Source organism: Bos indicus x Bos taurus, chromosome 7 (assembly GCF_003369695.1).
Source record: "Bos indicus x Bos taurus breed Angus x Brahman F1 hybrid chromosome 7, Bos_hybrid_MaternalHap_v2.0, whole genome shotgun sequence".
In the NCBI taxonomy this organism is placed as follows: Eukaryota; Metazoa; Chordata; class Mammalia; order Artiodactyla; family Bovidae; genus Bos; species Bos indicus x Bos taurus.
Window position 1 is genome coordinate 104554311 of NC_040082.1, and position 15195 is coordinate 104569505.

At 55.5% G+C, this 15195-nt stretch overlaps 1 protein-coding gene across 20 annotated transcripts in view; it reads left to right on the forward strand.

Moving 5' to 3' along the window:
- The window catches only part of MYO9B (myosin IXB), a 107785-nt gene that overhangs the window by 79423 nt on the left and 13167 nt on the right, over positions 1-15195 (forward strand). For 16 of the 20 annotated variants that reach the window (XR_003511996.1, XM_027548143.1, XM_027548149.1 and 13 more), the window contains 11 exons: positions 1105-1218; positions 2573-2612; positions 3655-3777; positions 5210-5290; positions 7380-7490; positions 9348-9470; positions 10580-10729; positions 10813-10979; positions 12024-12929; positions 14280-14352; positions 14529-14647. Coding sequence is in view for 19 of the 20 variants with exons in the window: in XM_027548143.1 (XP_027403944.1) it covers positions 1105-1218; positions 2573-2612; positions 3655-3777; positions 5210-5290; positions 7380-7490; positions 9348-9470; positions 10580-10729; positions 10813-10979; positions 12024-12929; positions 14280-14352; positions 14529-14647 (2007 nt within the window). In the remaining variant the exon portion in view is untranslated. The remainder of the gene's footprint in view (positions 1-1104; positions 1219-2572; positions 2613-3654; positions 3778-5209; positions 5291-7379; positions 7491-9347; positions 9471-10579; positions 10730-10812; positions 10980-12023; positions 12930-14279; positions 14353-14528; positions 14648-15195) is intronic. The other 4 variants (XM_027548151.1, XM_027548154.1, XM_027548156.1 and 1 more) reach the window with 1 other exon arrangement.

Below are 15195 nucleotides of genomic sequence, written 5' to 3' on the forward strand. Positions count from 1 at the left end.
ACAGGCAAGGGGCTGCCGATCGGGGTCTTCCCAGGTCAACTGCTCAGAGCTTAAACATGTATTCAAGTAACTGCAATGAAGAAGTGTTATTTTAATCTTTTTATTTACTTAACTGTACCAGTTCTTAGTTGAAACATGTGGGATCTAGTTCCTTGACCAGGGATCAAATCTGGACCCCTTGCATTGGGAGCATGGAGTCTTAGTCCCTGAACCACCAAGGAAGTCCCTTGGAATAAGGAAATTTTTTTAAAAAGAGAGACAGACTCCCAGATCATCCTGCAGTCATCGCTCCCTCATTTCTAGACATTCTGCCCTAGACATTTGTGTCAAGACATTGTTCGCGAATGTCCCATTTTCAGAGCATTCGATTTTTGTCCCTAAGGCATTGTCATTCTCACACCTAAAACGTCCACTCAGCCCTAAACCCACAGTGACTGAACAGAACACAGTTAATAAGATTGAATTCTGGGGGTAAATATCTTCAGCTAGAGCTTCTCCCTTGGGCCTCTGCCAGGCCACGCTGTGGTGGGGCCGTCCTGGGTGCTGCAAGGAGTGGGGCAGCCTCCCTGGCCTCCACCTCCAGATGCCAGTCAAGCCCCGACCCCAGTCGGAATAGCCAAGCATCACCCCAGTTATAACACCTGTGTGAGTTCCACTTCATTCCTCCCAAGACATTTCTTGAAGCCGACAAGGAGGCAGACATGTAGCCACAGAACCGTCATGAGAAACCCACCTGCTGCTTCCCACAGAACCCTCCTGGGTCTCCTGTTTTCGGTGGCCCCTGGGTGCTTTTTATAGACCCAACAGGCTCTTAAACACGAGGCCTTTTCCAGTGATCCGAGATGCCGTGTTGCAAATTCTGTTCAGCCCCACGTGTCCCCAGCCCCTCCCCCACCACCAGAGGAGGGCGGAGCCTCCTTGGGGTGGCCGAACCCTGACTTCTCCATGCAGGAGGGAGTGGCAGCAGCCTTCAGACCTTCCCCAGGTTGCATGTTTTGGCTCCAGTGGCCTGGAGACGGTCCCGACCGTGCCAGGGACCCTGAGGTGGCGGGCCCACTGCTCTAACTCTGTCTTCTCTCTGTCACTGCACCCCCTCCCCCCCAGCGATTTGCATGACCAAATCATCCGGAGTATCAAAGGATTGCCCTGGCAGGGTGACGACCCCCGTAAGCTTCTTCAGTCCCTCAATCGGCTCCAGAAACCCCGCACCTTCATCCTGTGAGTCCCCCCCAAGGTTGTGGGCACCCCCTCTCCCCCACAAGTGCAACGAGCGCCTCCCGCCCCAGACCCCACCCCACCCCACCCCCGCCCACAGGGGCTTCCCATGACACTGAATGAGCCGCTGCCCGTGCCGCTGTCTTGTGGTCCTGTCCTCACGCCGCCGTTGCTAAGTGGCCCTCGGCATACTCCCGCCCTAGTGTCTGCACCCTGACCCAAACCCTCGCCAGCCCCCCAGTGTCCAGCACAGCTTCCCAGCAACGCTCCTGCCACGGAGCAGCTGATTTTCTGCCCCCAAACCTGCCGAGCAAGGCTTGCTTCCTCCCGCCCCGGCCTTTGTCACTATGAGCTTATAAAGAAGCCTCAGAGTCAGGGTGTGCAATCCTGAGGACCTCTGCGCATCCCATGACCCTGCTTTGTGGGTGTGATGTGGTAGAAAGGGCCGGAAGCCACACAGATGAGATTTGGACCCCCCCAATCACTGTTTGACCTGAGTGCTGTGAGCATTCACCCTCTGTCTGCAAAGCAGGGGTGACAGTTTTCATACCCTCCTACCCAGCAGGCAGCCGCCTCAACCAGTGGGCACCAGCTGCTCAGGGCTCAGGCCCCCGAGAACAAAGCTTGTGCCTGCAGTGATGCCTGTTTGCAAAGTCATTTTTATGATGCCTCGTTCCACCCACGGGGACAAACGTGAAACGACACAAAGAGCCTCGGAGCCAAGCCTCTGGCAGATCCGCAGGGAGCCATTTCCTCAGCGGGTCTTAGCAACTGCCCAGGCTGCAATTTTTAAAAAAATCTTTTCTTGTCTGCAAGATTCCATAAAGTGTCTAAGGATGTGTGGGCTTCCCCCCCTCCCTCGGCCGAAAAGATCAGCTTTCATTTTTTAGCCTTCTGCCAGTTCACGTCCATAAGGCACCCATACACACAGGCCCTGTCTCAGTTCTTCGAGAGACAGGCCCCTGACCCGGCCACCAGGGCAGGGGCTCCAGAAGGGTCTTCAGACCGCTTTGATGGTTCCCAACGTCTAGCAAATAGAGCTGGGACACCTGGTAGGCTCAGAGCTGCATGGGGTCCCTCGAAGCCCCTTTGGGACCTCTCACCGTCATTCTGTGAGATCCACCAGCTCCCCCCGACACCCAGGGGCCCCTGCCACCGCGGAGGCAGCCGCTGGCCCGGTGAGGCAGGTATGCACAGTCCCTGGCGAGGCGGTGGCCTCGTTGCACTTGTGCCTCCGGACTCTGTCGCTCTCTCTGTTCTCGCTCCATCTAACCCGCAAGGCGTGGCTTGCTGAACTAACCCAGAGCCAGACACTGTGTTCCTTCTGTTCACAAAACCATTTTTAATATTTTGACAGGAAAAGTAAAGGTATCAAACAAAAGCAGATCATTCCAAAGGTAAACACACACAGCACCACCCAGCACCGCCTCGCGAGCAGCTGGCTCGCGTCTTGATTCTAGAAAGTGGGTTGGGGCGGGGGCTTTTACCTTCTCGAGCTTCTCTAATTCCTTCTCTTTCCTTCCCTCTCCCCTTTCCCTTCTGAAAAACTATCTCCTGTTTAAATGACACAGAGGGGTCTTTGTTTGGGTTTTCTAGAAGCAGGCCTGTGATGTGGTCTCTGCACAAGTGGTGTACAGCAGGGAACTCCCAGGAGAAACCTGAGGTGGGGGAGGGCAGGAAGTGGGCTCAGCCAGATCCCGGGGAACCCAGGAGTGGCAGTCGTATCGCAGAGCTTATCTCACCAAGAGGCGATGGGACCCTCCTGTCATATCCCCACATTGGGTGTCGTTAGCTGCAAGCCAACTCCAAGAGGGTGGGACGGGCTTCGTCACCTCCTGGGCATCCAGGGAGACAAGGCCTGTCAGCCAGGGTGGTCATGTTGGGAAGGGGGCAGCTGTGCATCGCTGGCAGCCTAGACCCCAGCAGCCAGCCTTGGGTCAGGTACACCCAAGCGCCCTGTCTAGTCTGCACGTACAGCGTGCTGAGAGATTCTGAAATTAGAGCGAGCGACCGCTCGGTCCACTCGGTCTGGCCAACAGGTGGGACAGCACTGGTGCCCCCAGCTCGTATCGACAGTGAGGGCTGGCCCACAGGAGGACTGGCCGGATGAGCACTCACAGCAACATGGGTGCTTGGAGGGAAGCCAGCACTTGTAGCTCTTGGTTTCTGGGCACTCAGGCCACAGGTGAACGTAATCAGCCCTCTAGGAGGTGGCACCATCCACAGGTCGCAGCTTAGGCTCAGCCCCCGGTCAGGTCACCGCCGCTGCCTGCCAGGCCCTCCTGTCCCAACCCCGTCTCTGACAGCACAGCCCCCAGACTGAGCCTAAGAGCTGCCACCCCAGGGGGGCATTATCCTGGCTCTGGGGCAGCACAAGATGCCTCCCAGTGCCCTCTGGGGCTTTGGGAGGGCAGGCCAGACCCTGCGATTCTGTCCTAGAACCTGCTGGACTCCAAATCCCTGAAGCTGATTATCAGTATGACCCTGCATGACCGTACCACCAAGTCCCTGCTACACCTTCACAAGAAGAAGAAGCCGCCCAGCATCAGTGCCCAGTTCCAGGTGGGTGGCCCGGGGGGGTGGAAGGGGGTGCTGAGCTCTGCCTGGCACTCACATGGGTGGGCCAAAACTAACCCAGCACAGGGAGCTTCTCATTATCCCCAGCGTTCTGACCGCAGCACCGTTTGCCATTTGGGGTTAGGTCATTCTCCATGGTGAGGGCCATCCAGTGTGCTGTGGGCCGCTGAGCAGCGTTGCTGGCCTCCACCCACCAGATGCCGGTAGCATTGTCCAGACATGACTACCAAAACGTCTCCAGATAGTGCCAAGGCTCCCTGGGGGAACACAGTCACCCTCGGTGGAGAAGCACCATCTTAAAAGAGTCATGAGTCAGCGTGTGAGTTAATGTGAACACTGAACTGTGTCCTTAGATCACATTTCCCTGTTTTCCCTGGTTGCCAGGAAGCTCAGGGACACTTTTTTCTTTCTTTCAATGGGGTCCAATGGCCAGTGAGGGCTTCCCTAGTGGCTCAGTGGTAAAGAATCCACCTGCCAATGCAAGAGATGCAGGTTCAATCCCTGAGTCAGGAAGATCCCCTGGAGGAGGAAATGGCAACCCACTCCAGTATTCTTGCCTGGAAAATTCCATGGACAGAGGAGCCAAGTGGGCTACAGTCAATGGGGTTGCATGAGTCGGACATGAGTTAGCAGCTAAACAACAGATGGCCGCAGACTCTCACCATTAACTTTTCTGTTCCTTCGCATTCTGCACAATCTAAGTTTTTTGTTTCCACTTCAGCTTTTATTTATGTATATATATATAATTACATCATTTAGAAACTCCCACAATGCCCTGTTGGAAATAGCAGGCCAGAGACCAAAATCACTGCAACCATGATCCCTTCTGTGGCTGACTTTTTTTTTTTTTAATCAGAGAATTTAACATATGGAACTGGTTAAACAGGTACTAGAGGACTGAAAAGGCAGAAGGGGAACAGAGAGAGACTATTGAGATAGTAACCGTGGGCAGGAGCTTGTACCTCTAAGGCTGAAGGAACAAAAGGAACAGTTTGGGATTCTTAGAATTTAGGCACTTGGAAGTGAGGCCCTGCAGAGCTCAACCTCTGATAAGAGGGTGGCCGCCAGCTGGTGCTGACATGTCCGTGGGGGCAGGAGGAGACGGGTTCTGTTACTAACCAGGGTTCTTGGCCTCCTTTGACATGTGATTTAAATCCCTAAAAGAGTTAATCTGATCCCACCACCTTCCCCGCCCCTTTCACCTGAGACAGAAACATGGCGGCCCTCAGCCCTGGGGACCCACAGCTCCCTTGGGGGCCCTCTGCGTTAGCACAGCCTCCTGCTGAAACCTCCCCTGTTCCCTGTCAGCACAGATGCACCCCCGTTGATTCAGGAAGGTGACCTGGATCGCCTTCCCTTGAGGGATGTGCCCCCGAGGGGGTCCCAGCCCAACACCTTCCCCTCTCTCTCTCCTCAGACTTCCCTGAATAAGCTCCTGGAGACACTAGGGAAGGCAGAGCCCTTCTTCATCCGCTGCATCCGCTCCAACGCCGAGAAGGTAAGGGGTCCCCCCCATCTCCAGGGAGGCGAAAGCCAAGCCCAGGTCTGGAGACTGGCAGGGAGTGTTACTGTGTGTCTAGGGGTGGGGGAGTGCTGGGAGTCAGGAGGGTTGGTCAGGAGAGTATCCACCTGGAGGAAGCAAGTGTCCACACAGGTTCCGAGGACTGGAGGAAGCTGGTTCTGCTACCAGCCAGGGTTCCTGGCCTCGTTGGACACGTATTTTAAAAGTGTGCTCTAGCTAGCAGGGGGTGACAGGGATCAGAAGGAGACAGCCAGGGCCATGTAGTGACCAGCCAGGAATAGAGACAGTCTCTGGAACGTGGGGGATTCCCCAGTGGCTCAGCAGTAAGAGAATCCACCTGCAATGCAAGAGACGCAGGTTCGATCCCTGGATCGGGAAGATTCCCCTGGAGGAAGGCACGGCAACCCACTCCAGTATTCTAGCCTGGAGAATTCCATGGACAGAGGAGCCTGGCGGGCTACAGTCCATGGGGTTGCAAAGAGTCAGACACGACTGAAGCAACTGAGTACACATACATGCACTGGAACATGGAGGGGCTCCAGAGAAAGTTGGCTTGAGGACAGACAGGTCAGGGTGCTCTTCAACTATATCCCCAAAGCAGTCAGCGCAGAAAATGTGCCAGATGGGAGAGGTTGAGGTCAGAAAACAGGAGCCCAGAGCCTGTTGCTCATCCTGAACTTCCTGGGAGGACTGAGCACCAGAGCGGGGCACCAGCAGCCAGTTCAGCCCCTGCTGCCAGGCTTTCTTCACCCCAGAGGTCCACTGGTGATTCTGTGCCCTCGAGAACTTTGCTGGAGCCATTCAGGACCTGGGCTCTCTTCCAGGCATGAGTGGATCTCTGAGCAAGGACATCCTGGTGACTGTTCACCCACACTCTCTGTCTCTGCTCTTCTGTTTCTGTTCCTCTTCCTTGCTCCTGGGATGTTCCGCTAACCTCCAAAGCCCAGCTTGGCCCTGCCAGGTGCCAAGGCTTCACCATCACCAGGCGAGGACCTGGACCCAGGCTGTCTCCTCCTCCCCCACCCCATTCCTGGTCCCCCAGCGACGGCATCTCAGAAGTTTCTGTCCCCACCCCCACCTTCCACCAGCTGCAGAATCAGGCCCACTTGCCCCACCTGTTTGGATTTTGCCTCAATGTTGGACTACTCAGAAGACACTCCACCAACTCCTGCTCTGGACCCATGCTCACAGCCTATTCCTTGCTGTTGAGCATCTGTTCTGTGCTCTTTAGGGTACTGAGTAGCATTCTCTCCAGTCTTGGAGAGCCCACCAAATACAGAAGCACCTCCTACCCTGTCATGACATCCCTCGCCTCATGCCCTTCTCTTCCCTCCCTCCACTTAAATAATATGCACCAGCATGGAGTCCAGGCCCCTGAGCTCTGGGCTGGAAGCTCACTGAACCCACCTCGTTTCAGCCTCTCCTCCCTCTCACCCCCAGCCCTCCAGCAGCAAGCACCTCCCTGCTGTCCATGGCTTGGGCTCCCCTTTTTCCTCTGGGTTTTCACCTAGCTGCCTCCTGCCCTCCTCCCCTACCTGTCCTCTTCTCAGCTCTCAAGGCGTGGTCTAGGGTCCCCTCTCCTGTAACACCTCCCACGGCCCAGCCATGTGTTCTTTCTGCTAGATCCCCAGTACTCGTTCTAATCCCTGGCACAGGGTATGAGTTCAACATAGGTTTGGGAAGGGGCCTTTAGGAAATAAATCTTTGCACCAAGTTATCTTAAGTTAGGCAGTGAGAAGTATTATCTGTCTCCTGGACAGCAAGGAATAGAGCAGATCAGATGCCATGTTTCCTAGAAGAGATGAATGCCTCAGGTATCACTGCTGAGCAGCCCCACCTCTTTATTTCAAAAAGCATGACTGGGGCAAAGAAAAAAACCAGGTGCCCGCAGCTGCCAGGCTGGGGACAATTCCCAGACCAGCCCCAGCCCATGGGTGTGCGCTGACTGCATCCGTACCTATCATCCAGAGGGATGGCAGTCACTTGGGAATCAGCACTTCCTCCCAGGGCTGCCTGTCCCCAGCCACCTGCATACGTCTTCCCTGATCGCTCGATCCCGTTTCAGAAAGAGCTGTGTTTCGATGATGAGCTGGTGCTGCAGCAGCTGCGCTACACAGGCATGCTGGAGACTGTGCGGATTCGGAGGTCAGGCTACAGTGCCAAGTACTCATTCCAGGTAGGACACACTCACGCATGCGTATGGCTATCGGGGACACTGGCCACCTCCAGAGAGAGCACTTCTCCGTAGCCTGAGCCTGGCAGGTTACTTTCCATCAGGGTTTCTCCACCCTGATACTGATCCCCGAGTAAGGAAGATCCCCAGGAGAAGGAAATGGCAATCGACTCCAGTATTCTTGCCTGGGAAATCTCATGGACAGATGAGCCTGGCGGGCTGAAGTCCATGGGGGTCTGCAAAAAAGTCGGACACGACTAAGCGACTGACAACAATAGCTGTTGGTATTTGTACCAGATCGTTCTTTCTCATAGTAGGGGGGGTGGGCCTAGTTCCTCACAGGAGGCTTGTTAAACCAGACAGGGAAGAGGGAATCACACAAGCAGATCCCTGTGTAACTTGGCCCTTTATTGAGCATTTTCTGTAATAGGCACTTTTTTTTCTTTCTCCAATCTTAATTTTTTTTTGACATATATATTTTATTGAAGTATAGTTGACTTACAGTGTTTCAGGTATCCAGCGAGGTGATTCAGTTATACATACACATATATATTATTTTTCAGATTATTTTCCATTACAGGTTATTACAAGATATTGTCTTGTCTCTATGCTTGTAATAGACACTTTTATACCCAGCTTTTTTATTCTGCCAACCAGCTGCAAGGGGGCCCTGGTTCCGGTTTTCCCAATATGGAAACTGAGACCCAAAGAAATGACTTCAGGGTCCCTGGGCTTTTTAGAAACCAGAGAATCACTAGTAACACCAAACTGGTGAAGATGAAATTTCAACAGATTTTCATCTATGTCACCATTGACGGTTGGGGCTGGGTCATGCTCTGTGGTGAGGGCCACCCTGTGCACCATTGTGTATTGAATAGCATCCCTGGCCTCCACCCACAAGATGCCAGGAACACTATTCCCCTGAGTTCTAACAACCCAAGATGTCTCCATTTAACACCAAACATCCCCAGGGGTTAGCATGGCCCAGGTGGAGAACCCTTGGCGTATACGGGGAGCTGGCAGCAGCTGTGCAGTGCTTGAGTGAGCATTGGGCCTGAACCTAGATGTGGAGGTTAACCTGCATGGCCTCAGGTACATGGCTTCATTGTGGCATGCCTGCCTCTTCTCATCCAGAGAAACAGGAATATCATCTTTCTGATCTGCATAAACAGGAAAGGCAAATTGCCCAAAAGGGAGAAAATGCTGATGTGTTTCACTCATGATTGGCTATTAAAAATTCAGCATAACTGTTTACTTAGAAAGGGCATACCAGGACTTCTCTGATGGTCCAGTGGTTAAGACTCCATGCTCCCAATGCAGGGGGCACAGGTTTGATCCCTGACTGGGGACATAGCATCTCACATGCTGCACAGCATGGCCAAAAAAAGGTCAGGGGGCATACCCTGGGAATTTTCCTTGTGGTCCAGTAGTTAGGATGCTGCTCTTCTACTGCAGGGAATGCAGATTCAGTCCCTGGTCGGGAAACTTAGATCCCACATGCAGTGAAAAAAAGGCATACCTCCAGCTGTGGTTCAGCTCTCTAATGAATCACAGACTGTGAGCCCCCCAGAGTCAACTTCATCTTCTGGCTCTCCCCCGACAACGCCAGCAACCAGCAGGTCCTCGTGATGATGACCACTCTCCCACTGACTGAAAGATCCAGTGCTCTGTGTCTGCGACAGCCTTTCTTAAGCTTCAGACTATTTCACAAAGTCCCAGATCTCAGTTTTGTCAACACTATTCACATCAATCCAAGTTCTGGCTTTGGAAACGACTTGACCGGGGAGTGGCTAGAGCCCTGTTCTTTCTGGTGGCAGAAACCCTCACGTAGATTCTCCTTTCTTACCCAAAATCACCCAGGATTTCACAGAGCAGTTCCAGGTGCTTCTCCCGAAGAATGCCCAGCCCTGCAGGGAGGTCATCTCTGCCCTGCTGGAGAAGATGGACATAGACAAGAGGAGCTACCAGATCGGCAAGACCAAGGTCAGCAATCGCAGCCCTCAGAGGGCCCTTGTACCCATGTCTTCCACTCCACACGGGGTCCTCGCACAGCCCACGCCACTCCCTGGAAAATAAGGGCTCTGCTGAGGAAGTACATTTCTTTGGGAGCAGCACGTTATTTCTTCCTGGAAGGCAGAGGGACAGGCCTAAGGTGTGGGGCTCAGGCATCAGTGTCTCATTTGTAGGCTAGGAACCATCACACCGTAGCACAGGGTGTTCAAGGGACTGGTCAGTAACTCTGTGATGTCTCACAGCACCCCAGCAAGTCAATCATGTAGAGTTACCGGATGACCCAGCAGTTCCTCTCCTAGGTATGAACCCAAAAGAACTGAAAACACGTGCAAACAAATCCTAGTGCGTGTACATTCATAGCGGCACAGTTCTAGTCAGAATTGCCAAAGGGCAAGCCCTGTGTCCATGAGCAGATGATGGATGAATAAAATGTGGGCCTTTCACGTAGCAGAATCTTATTCAGCTCCGATACACACTTGCGTGGTGAGCCTTGAAACTGTTAACTCTGAGTGGAAGAAGCCAGGCACGAAAGGCCCTGTAGTGTATGATCCAGTTTATATGAAACGTCCAGAACAGGTAAATCAATAAAAACGGAAAGCGGGGGCTTCCCTGGTGCTCCAGTGGTTAAGACTCTGCACTTCCAATGCAAGGGATGCAGGTTCAATCCTGGTTCGGGAGCTAAGATTCAACATGCTGTGTGATGTGACCCCCCAAAAATTCTAAAAATAAGACAAAGCAGATTAGGGGTTGCCAGGGGCTGAGGGATGGGGATTAGGAAGTGACTACTAATGGATTCGGAGTTTCCCTTGGGAGTGATGACATGTTTCGTAGCTGGATAGAGGTGACAGCTGCACAATATCATGAAAGTACCAAATGCCACCAAATTATTCACTTTAAACAGTTCATTTTATGTTATGGGAATTCTATCTCAACATGAATTTTTTTTTTAAAAAAAAACCCGTCTTGCTCAGGTCAGTAGTCAGTACACCAGCTCGGTCTCGCTCACTACCAAGTGGGCTGAGCAGACCTGAGTCCAGGGGTGCTGGACGCCTCACTGACGCTTCCTGTGCCCACCCCAGGTCTTCCTGAAGGAGACCGAGCGGCAGGCCCTGCAGGAGACACTGCACCAGGAGGTCGTGCGGAAGATCCTGATGCTACAGAGCTGGTTCCGGATGGTGCTGGAGCGCAGGCACTTCCTGCAGATGCGGCAGGCGGCCATCACGATCCAGGTGCTAAGGGGGCCCACGGGGCGGGTGGCAAGGCTAGCCGGGGCCACGCACACCCAGCCCCTGAACGCCCCCTCCACTCTCAGGCCTGCTGGCGGTCCTACTGCGTCCGCCGGGCACTGGAGAGGACGCAGGCAGCCGTGTTCCTCCAGGCCGTGTGGAGGGGCTACCGGCAGCGGGCAGCCTACCAGCGCCAGAGACAGAGCATCATCCGCCTCCAGAGCCTCTGTCGGGGGCACCTGCAGCGCAAGAGGTGAGCAGAATGGGACCAAGCACCCCCCCACCCAACCCCCCAGAACATTCCACCCACTCAACACTCAAGTGCTACCTGAGATATCACCTGGCCGGTAGAGCTGTCAGGATGTCCCTGTCTGGATGCAGGGAGGCTGAGGAGGGGCTGGCAGGCGTCTAGCCGGTCTGGGCACACTGGGCCCTAGAGAGACACTCCAGGGCTGGTAGGTGGCACCTATGGCAACCCCAGGTCACCATTGGTAGCACTCAGTCTCTGCCAGAGGACCCCCCCACCCGCCTACTGCACCTGCCCACCCCCAGCCACTGAGCAGAACACCTGGACTCAGAGGGTTCAGGCCACCGGGACCAACCCTCAGGGGGGCCCCCTTGTCCCCACTCACAGGGAGTCCACCAGGCCAGGGACCCCAGAGGAATTCAGGGAGTTCTGAACAGATCCCTCCTGCAACAAACCTCATAAAGGTCCCCCTGACCCTGATGGCTCAGATGGTAAAGAATTCACCTGCAATGCAGGAGACCCAGGTTCAATCCCTGGGTCAGGAAGATACCCTGGAGAAAGAAATGACTACCCACTCCAGTATTCTTGCCTGGAGAATCCCATGGACAGAGGAGCCTGGCGGGCTACAGTCCATGGGGTACAGTTCATATAGAGTCGGACCAACTGAGCAACCAGCACTTTTCACTTTTTTCACTGGAAAAAGTGTCAGTAGTCAGTACACCACCTCGGTCTCGCTCACTACCAAGTGGGCTGAGCAGACCTGAGTACAAGGGTGCTGTAGGCCTCGCCGACGCTTCCTGTGCCCGCCCCCAGGTCTTCCATTAGGCAGCAGTGCCCATGACAACATGAGGCTATTCCCTGTCTCCCCCCTTTCCTGGCTGAGGATGGGTCCACCTTTCCAGAAGCATCTCTAGGGGCCAGGGTCACACCCCTTGGCAGAGGGGGAGCCTGGCCCCCCCCAACCCTGTACCTGCAGGTGGAACAGGGTTCCCCAATGCCCTGGGTGGATTTGCTCCTAAACCCACCTCCTTTCCTCCCCCACCCCACCAGCTTCAGCCGGATGGTGGAGGAGAAGCAGAAAGCTGAAGAGAAGGAGAGGGAAGCCGAGCAAGCCGCGAAGAAGGAAACCGTCGAGGCCGGACTGGCCCAGGCAGCTGGGCCAGAACCCGAGCAGGGCCTAGAACCCTCCACAGAGGGCAAGCCTTTGGACCTGGAGCCCGAGGTGTGCCTCAGCGATGGGGCTCTCCCAGCCGAGAGCTGCCAACCTGAGAAGGAGGTCCCGAGCGTGGAGAAGGCGCCCCCAACCCAGAAACACGCAGCTGAAGGTCGAGAGAAAGTGCCCCGCAGCCGAGAGAAGCGTGAGTCACGGCGACAGCGGGGGCTGGAGCACGTGAAGCTCCAGAACAAGCACATCCAGTCCTGCAAGGATGAGCACACCCTCAGAGAACTTTCTGGAAAGGCTGTCCCAGGGTCAGAGGAGAGCCTCCCAGAAGACAGAAAGGAGGGCAGGGAAGATGAAAGCCCTTCGGATGCCAGGACTGAGATGGAGATGGCGGCCCCCAAGAAGCAGCCTCAGGTGCCCCCACAGGCCGCGCCGAGCAGCCTGGACTCGGGAGCAGCCCAGGCTGGGAGCCCCAGGCCCAGCCACGAGGAACGACCCACCAGCCTGGCCCTGGACAGCAGGGTCACCGTACTGGGTCCTAGTGCCACCCCGGAGACCCCCAAGGACAAGAGCAAGCCGGGGATCGGCCCCAGGGCCCAGGAGAGGCCTGACAGTCCTGGAGGCTCCACACAGATTCAGCGGTACCGGGATCCTGACACTGAGCGGCTGGCCAACGCCGTAGAGCTGTGGCGGGGCAAAAAGCTGATGACCACGGGCAGCAACACCATGCTGAGTCAGTCCCTGGACCTCAGTGAGCGGCACCGGGCCGTGGGGGCCACCCTCACGCCCACAGAGTAAGCCTGCACCCTCCTTTGTCCGAGCGAGGGCTGGGGATGCTGGGGAAGTGGGGGTGGCTGCACAGCCGTGCACAGCATCATGCATCTCAGAAACACATGTGGTTCAGGCCCCGAGAGCCGACAGCAGTCGGGCAGCAGCCCCAGAGAAGCAGGGGACTGGAGGAAAGGTTGGGAAAGACAAAGGCCCTGCCCAAATGATCCCTATTCACACAGAAAGCCTGCAGCCTGGTGGGGGCGTGGCCCCTCGGCTTGAGGTTCCCCCCTCTGCAGCCTTGTGGGGGGTGGCCCCTCAGCTTGAGGCCCCCCTCTGCAGCCTTGTGGGGGGTGGCCCCTCGGCTTGAGGTCCCCCCTCTGCAGCCCTGTGGGGGGTGGCCCCTCGGCTTGAGGTCCCCCCTCTGCAGCCCTGTGTGGGGTGGCCCCTCGGCTTGAGGTCCCCCCTCTGCAGCCTTGTGGGGGGTGGCCCCTCGGCTTGAGGTCCCCCTCTGCAGCCTGCCTGGACCTGCTTCCTCATCAGCAGGGTGGGGTGCTTGCGCACATACACCTACAGGTTGCAGGAGCAGCTGCCGACACACGTGGGCCCCTTCTTCTCCTCGTTCATTGGCTAAGTTGTGGCCAGTTCTTCACAACCCCATGGACTGCACCTCGTCAGGCTTCCCTGTCCTTCACCATCTCCCACAGTTTGCTCAAACTCATGTCCATTGAGTCAATGATGCTATCCAACCATCTCATCCTCTGTCACCCCCTTCTCCTCCTGCCCTTAGTCTTTCCCAGCTTCAGGGTCTTTTCCAATGCTTTGGCTCTTCACATCACGTGGCCAAAGTATTGGAGCTTCAGTATCAGTCCTTCCAGTGAATATCCAACGTTGATTTCCTTTAAGATTGATTGGTTCGATCTCCTTGCAGTCCAAGGGACTCTCAGGAGTCTTCTTGAACACCATAGTTCAAAAGCATCCATTCTTCAGTGCTCAGCCTTCTTTATGGTCCAACTTTCACATCCACATGTGACTACTGGAAAAACTGTAGACCCTGGACCCCTAGTAAGCTAAATATCAGTGACTCCAAGACCCAGCCCCTTGTCGCAGAGGCTGGCTTCTCCAAAGGAAAGAAGAGGTGGAGGAAGACACAGACCTTCCTCTAGGACAGGCTTTCTTGGCCCCGGGGTGACAGGCCTCTGGGGCTGGCTCCATCTCTGTGGTGGGGGCCGTCCTGAACCCCTTGAGGTACAGAGCAGCATCCCCGGTTTCCACCCACCAGATGGCGGTAGCACCACCCCGCCCCCAGTCCTGACAACCCCACATGTCTCCTGCTCACCCTTGTCAGTAAAAGCCACATTTCTGTGATCTCACAGGGAGAGGCGCGTTTCCTTTTCCACGAGTGACATCTCCAAGCTCCTCCTGTCTCCATCCCAGACCAAGACTCAGGTAAAGCTTCAGGCGGCGGTTCCCACCCCTGAGGGTCCGAGCCCACTTCTGTCTCAGCTGCCCTGGCACCACCAGAAGCGAACGGTGGATAGAAGGCACGACGGCACCGGGGGAGTCCCTGCTTTCCCTCTAGCGAGGCCGCCTGCCTCTGCTCACCCAGCCCCACTCCCCTACAGCCTTCTGCAGAAACAGATGGGGAGCCCAGCACGAAGAAGCTGGCCATCCAGAAAAAGAAGTCGGCCGACGCAGCCTCAGGGACAGACGCCAGCCTGTCCCCAGGCTCCGCCGAGTCTAAGTAGGTGTAGGGTTTGGGGGTGGGCTTGGGTACACCCAGCATGTCCAGGGCCTTCAGTCTCAGAGCAGTCTAGTCTCCTAAGCCAATCCCGCTCTTGCTGCTGCTGCTTTTTTTGGGCACTCGGTTTGCAGGCTCTTAGTGCACTGACCAGGGATTGACTCTGACCCCTCAGCAGTGAAGGTGCCGAGTCTTCACCACTGGACTGCCAGGGAATTCCCATAAGCCAGTTACACTCAGGAAGCTCAGTTGGGGGGCATTTACTTGGCAGTTCCATGAAGAGAAACCCACGTGGAGCACAGATTGTTGCTGCATCGGGATGAAATGATTCCCACTGAAGCATGGAGACAGTGTGGGTCACCCCTGAGGCCACAGGCAGTGTCCCTTTGGCCATTTATGGAGTCATTACCGGGCTTCCCAGGTTGCACCAGTGATAAAGAACCCACCTGCTAATGCAGGAGACATAAGAGACTCAGTCTCAATCCCTGGGTCGGGAAGATCCCGTGGAGGAGGGCGTGGCAACCCATTCCAATATTCTTGCCTCGAGAATC